The 6,000-nt window shown below is 41.7% G+C and overlaps 1 protein-coding gene across 4 annotated transcripts in view; it reads right to left on the bottom strand.

The window, feature by feature from the left end:
* Window positions 1-291: 291 nt before the first annotated feature.
* The window catches only part of pcdh15a (protocadherin-related 15a), a 217,209-nt gene continuing 211,500 nt past the window's right edge, over window positions 292-6,000 (bottom strand). For 3 of the 4 annotated variants that reach the window (XM_044214750.1, XM_044214751.1, XM_044214749.1), the window contains 3 exons: window positions 4,706-4,820; window positions 2,624-4,545; window positions 1,666-1,803 (listed from right to left, as the gene is read on the bottom strand). In XM_044214750.1, the coding sequence (XP_044070685.1) occupies window positions 2,647-4,545; window positions 4,706-4,820 (2,014 nt within the window). In that variant the 3' untranslated portion in view covers window positions 1,666-1,803; window positions 2,624-2,646. Of the gene's footprint in view, window positions 1,804-2,623; window positions 4,546-4,705; window positions 4,821-6,000 lie in introns of all 4 variants that reach the window. The other variant, XM_044214752.1, reaches the window with a different exon arrangement.

Below are 6,000 nucleotides of genomic sequence, written 5' to 3'. Positions count from 1 at the left end.
CCTCTCCCTGCAGACATTGTATTTTTTATGAGCTTACTGCTGAGTTCTACTGCTGTGTGCTGCCTTATATTCAACTTTCATCCCCATTATGCAATTCAAGGACTCCATCTTTATAACCACAAACATTCTTCATATTATCATAAAGGCACACAATGATGTACTTTACTATTTTCAAAACTGTGAGCTGCCATTAACACTATCCATATGTTGCTAAAGCACCTTGACAGTGAGGATAGGGTGAAGCGCCAAAAATAGTCAAGGCCTGCAATTATGCTTCACAATACACATTAAAATAGGTTAGAACTTTATTGTTGAATCTGGTACATTTTTTGGTAGTTCTTTTCCCCCGTATGGGGTCCTGATGTGTCAGTAAATAATTTATCATGAACACAGTGAACCTGCATCATGTAAAGGGGTTGAAAAGACCACATTCTGTAGTTACAAATGTCCATATAAAAACACTACTACTTTACTGTCATATTTCACTGTTGAAATACAGCGATGACAGTCATGTGGGTATTATGTCTTTAATGTCATATGTTAGATTCTCCATCTCTGTTAGATACAAAATAGACAAAAATAATTTTATATATTTTTCAGAAATTTTCAAAAACATTGTCAAGTGATCACAACATAAAATAATCAATGACAATCTTAATTATTTGCAAGTAAAATGCAATTAGCAAAATAAGTTTCTTTTACTTTATCATAGACTATATAATCACAATTACTTCATATGTTCACCATTTCTCTGTAAATATGTTTAACATCATAGTGAAATGAATGACAATCTCTTTGTGATCCATTTCAGGATTTAAAAAAACAACTGAGCCAAAAAAAAGAAAGTAAAACATTGAATTCAATAAAAGAGGCCCATCTTATGTGTTGAATTAAGATTTAAAATTACAGTCAAGCACGGTTCACATAAAATTTCATATTTCTTTGAGGCACTCATTGCCTTGCAGCTCTATGTTCCCATCTGTAATAGCCCTGTCGGTGATAAACGCTTAGTACAAATATACATATCATGGTTAAATAAAATTTGAAGTGCAATCACCTGTTGTGGACAGTGATCAGAGCTTATCCAGTTGAGGCACACAATCATTTTTAATGATAATTTTCTAAACAAAAGCAACATGATAAAGATAGGAACATAACAAAAAGGAAATTAATTTTCTGCATGGCCAGTCAAAGTTTTGTCATTGGTATGTGCAGGCTGTTCCAGGGTCCCATCCATAACTCCTCCTCGTCTGATAGTGTGTGGTCACTGTGGGACTCCAGTGTCTCCCTACTGTCCTTGTTGTTGTCAACAGAAGTCTCTTGCTCCTCACTGACACAAAGGCCACTGCCGTTTCTGTCAATCAAGGCCTTGACAATATTGGTTTTGGACCCCAAACTTCTAAGATCTGTGATGGTGGATCCCAGGGAGCCACAGGAGGACCGAGTGTTGAGGTTGACATCCACGTTGGAGGGAACACATGTACCTGTTCCATTTTCTGTGCCGTTTCCTGTGCCCTCAATGCTTATAATGGGAGGGGGTTCTTCATGAGTCACACCCAACTTGTCTAGTTTTTTAAAATGCTTACTGAGCCGGCACGGAGAGCCCACCTTCAAGTTGTTCGGGTGGGGTGGCCGCCTAGTTCGGACGATAGTGCCATTCTGTGCGAGGTAGATGTTCCCATTGATGTTGCTGTGGCTGTTGGGGAGACGGTTGCGCTGGGTCTCTGTGGTGCTCTCCTCTCCTGTGGAGCTGGTCTCATTCTCCCGATCTACCACCAGCTTAATCTGCTTCTTTTTCCCAGGCTGAGAAGGAAAGAAAGGGTCATGGTAAATATATATATATTTTTTTTTAAAGGTACAGTATACACAAGTTTCTCTGAAAAAAAAAATGCACACACAAACACTGCACATAGCTGGGTTGTACACCAGGTATCGCGATCCAACATTCACAAGAAATTCTCGCTATAATTTAATCCCTTGTCCCAGGAAACACTTGAAAAATACTTTTTCAGAATTTATGCTCATGTCTATTTGAGGACTGAGGACTATCATGTACTGAAACAAAGATGCCTTCTTCAAACCTTTATTAACCCTACCAAACAAATACTGAGATCTGACCATAAAATCTGTTGTTACAGTAATTTAACTGAGGAATTGTTGTTCTACTAAAGAACATTCATACTAAACAAATAAAGAATATCTTCAGAAAATAAACTAAATTTTATGATCAAGTATGTGCAGTTCTGTGTTAGAACTGAATTTATGGCGAGAAATCTCGGTTTTCGGTAAAAGAGTAATAGGTAGTCCCGGAAAATAATCATTTCAAAATCACAGGAAAACATTCAGTCAAAGCAGTACTGCAACATGCAAAATCTCACAGCAGAAACAAGAGCATAACATTATACAAAAAGTAAAGGCACAAAAACACACAGAAAACATCAAAGAGAAGAATAAGTTAAAGACGTCAGAAAGAGAGCAAAACTCATATTTTGCAGCAGGAAACCACCAAAGTTTTTCCTTACTAAGGGGAAATGAGGAAAAAGTGGACATTTGAAACACTTTGTAGTGGAAAGCAATATTTCTTCACTCCCATGCAAGGGTAATTTATTTTATTCACTCTTACTTCACAGTGGGCAATATATCTCTCTAGAAGGCAGTTGAGTTTCCTTCAGACTCTGAATCAGCAGCTGACGTCGCTTCTGTTTCTCCTGAGTCCTTTGATGCACTGCTGGCCTCTGATCCAGAGCCACTGGCTGAAGATTTGTCAGAGGAGATGGCGTCCTCGTCCACCTCAGTGATAGGGGACAGGCCTCCGTATGTCTCTACAGAGGTGTCACCAATGCTTCTGATCTCTGAGATGTATCGGGGACCAGTGTAGGGGGCAGAGGGCCCAGGGTCTCCAGACGCCACACTGGACCTTCTAGAAGATGCTTCATCACTGAGCTCGCTGGGTGACTCTTTGCTCTCGTCAGCAGTCTCAGATTCTTCCTCCTCCTCTTCTTCACTCTCCTCTGTGATTGTGTCCTCAGATTTGCGGCTCAGGATGGACTTTTGGGAACGCCGGCTGCCACTGGTGGACCGGGAACTAGCTGAACTCTCCTCGCTGACCAGGGAACTCTGGTCTGTCATCTGACTGCGGGATGAAGACCCTCCACCAGACTCTGAACCAGACATTTTCCTCTGGCTGGACCCACGAGAAGAAGAGCCTTCACTTCCTGACCCTGACTCTGCCTCGCTGGCCGTCCCTGTCCCTGACTCGGCCTCACTGAGTTCTTCACTGGATTTCTCTGAGGTCACTGTGCTTCCTGATGATCTAGTTCTCTGTGACGACCTTACACTTGAGCCCGATAAAGATGAGGCACTGCTAGCACTACCACTGCCACTCTCACTTGCACTTTCACTTCTTCTGGTACCACTCCCACTGCCACTCCCACTGCCACTGCCACTCCCACTGCCACTCATGCCTGAAGCCCTACTACCCTTGCTGGCCTCAGTAGCTGATGATCTCATAGATGAGCGGGCAGAAGACCCACTTTCTCTGGTGCTTCCTGATGCCTTTTCCTCCTCAGACTCATCAGAGTCTCTCTCTGTTCCTGAACCCTTTTCTGTGCTTGTTTCCTTCTCTGTTGCCGTGCCTGTTCCTGATTCTGTTTCTTTCTCGGATTCTGACTCTGACTCTTTCTCAGTTTCTGACTCTTTCTCTGTAGCTGATGACTTCTCTGACTCTGATTCTCTTTCAGTCCCAGATTCTTTCTCACTGACAGACTCCTTCTCAGTTTCTTCTCCTTCAGATTTGGACTTTGTTTCCTCATCAGAATCCCCTGACTCTTCATCAGGCTCTTCGTCTGAGTCCACAGTGCTTTCGTTGGCATCATCCCGGTCTAAATCTACTTTCAGATAATCTCTGTCAACACTGCTTTTCTCAGAGGATTCGTCATCAGAGCCTTTCTCCTTACTGCTTCCACTTACACCTGCTTCTGGCTCACTTTCTGTCACACTAATAGATACTTTAGACTTCTTTTCATCCTCACTGGTTACTTGTGAGGCCTCCTCGTCTCTCTCGCTGCCTGTAGCCGAGCCACGACTCAAACTACTCTGTGACTTCCTCCGGAGCTGCAACTTTTTGCCTAAGTTGATTTTCTTCAAAACTTTGCCAAACCGGCTGCGGGTATCAGACTTGCTGTCGATTGGTCCCATAAGTGCTGGTCCGTCAGTCAGACTCTCCTGGCTGTCAATACGACGGGCTGACATCAGTTTGGCATAATTCTTGTCCTTCTTCCCGGCACCAAACATCTTGAACATCTTGGCTTTTTTCCATGGAGATGGGCCAGAAGGACCTGCATCAGATGGCTGTTCTCCTCCCTTGCTGGCTGCTAGCAGTTTGCTGAGTTTCATGACAGACTTAAGTTTCTTGGCAGCCTTAGAAGGCTCCTCTGCTGGCTCAGCTTGTTCGATTTCATCCTGTAGCGGCTCATCCCTAAATGCAACCCTCTTGGGTGGACCTCTACCCTGCATGCCGCCACGGCCCCTGCCTCTGCCTCGGTCCTAAGACAGTCATATTTAATTTAGCAACCTTTTGTGATTTAAAGCCACAATGTTGGAATGTCACATAGGTTTGATATTGCTGTTTCAATAATACATTGGACACACAACCTATTAAGGCAATAATGAGAGTATGAAATTCACATCTAAGGACAGATAATACCTCAGGGCCATGAGGACTGTGGTAATACCCGTCATCCTCCATTATCACCTCTCCATATTCATCATACATGGGAGTTATCAGCCTCCTCCGACTGCCATACTGAGGAAGATCATACCTGAGAAATGGATTCACACAAAATATGAAAAAAAAATAGTGTTTAGCATTACTGTGGACTACTTTGACCATTTGCTTATAGTTTTAATAATTCCCAAAGTAAACCCGATGGCATCAGCAATGAGTTAATGATTATTAGGTGTATTAATCTACACGCTAAAAAGCCATGAACAAATATATTACTTATAAATCAGACATGAGTACAGTGCAACATGACTTTACTTTTTTCTGTTTGTAATTCTTCTTATTTTTATTTTCAACTCCTTCTCCTAAATCTTCCACTATTATATCAGGCTGGATCCGTTCATTACGGCTTTTGTTCTTTTTTTGTAGATTTGGCAATATGGGCAGTAATTGCTGTGGTGATTTGCTGCTCTTCAGAGTACATACAGATGGGTGACAAATTAAAGGAAAACCCAACATCAAGTGTATTAGTAAGGTGTTTGGCCACCACAAGCTGCCAGAACAGCTTCAATGTGCCTTGTCATAGATTTTCTAAGTCTCTGGAACTCTACTGGATGGATGAACACCATTCTTCCAAAAAAGGTTCTCTGTATTTGCCCATGTTTGTCAAAGAGGTGCAAGAATGCAAAAACATGCTGAGACGAGAACCTGTGGAGTAACAAGTAATTCCTAAAAGCCCCTTAAAACACTTGAATAAAATCAGGTTGTATAACTCTTCTCCAATGTGCTGTTTTTTATTGTAAAGCATGTTTGGCTACATGGCTTTCATCAGGGGAGTGCTAAATGAGATTATATTTCCAACTACACTCCCTACCAAAGAGAGCAGAATACACAGTTTTACTTTTTGCCAATTGTCATTAAAATGACAAGGAAGAAGAGATTTAATCATGTTTCTATTGTTTTGGTATTTCAGTGTTGATGGCCAAATTTACCGAACATGACCTGAAGAAAACAAAATATATAAATCATATTTTAAAATATTATCCACCATTAGGTTGTCTGCATTAGTGTGGGGTGTGGCCTAAATTCCCTTAGATCATTGATATTGAACATGAACGTGAATTATTCTTCTTAATCTACAATACTGAATTAGAGAGGAGCCTAAACGAAAGATGCTGATGGCAATTTGTGTCACCGGCACCTTCTGAACATGTGAGGGTGGCTCTAAGGACCACACGGCCTAGTGATTGCTGGATTAAAAACTTGACCTCTGTTAA

This window comes from Siniperca chuatsi, linkage group LG11 (genome assembly GCF_020085105.1).
Source record: "Siniperca chuatsi isolate FFG_IHB_CAS linkage group LG11, ASM2008510v1, whole genome shotgun sequence".
Classification (NCBI taxonomy): Eukaryota; Metazoa; Chordata; class Actinopteri; order Centrarchiformes; family Sinipercidae; genus Siniperca; species Siniperca chuatsi.
Note: the sequence above shows the minus strand (reverse complement) of the source record. Positions and strands in the feature narration are given on the sequence as shown.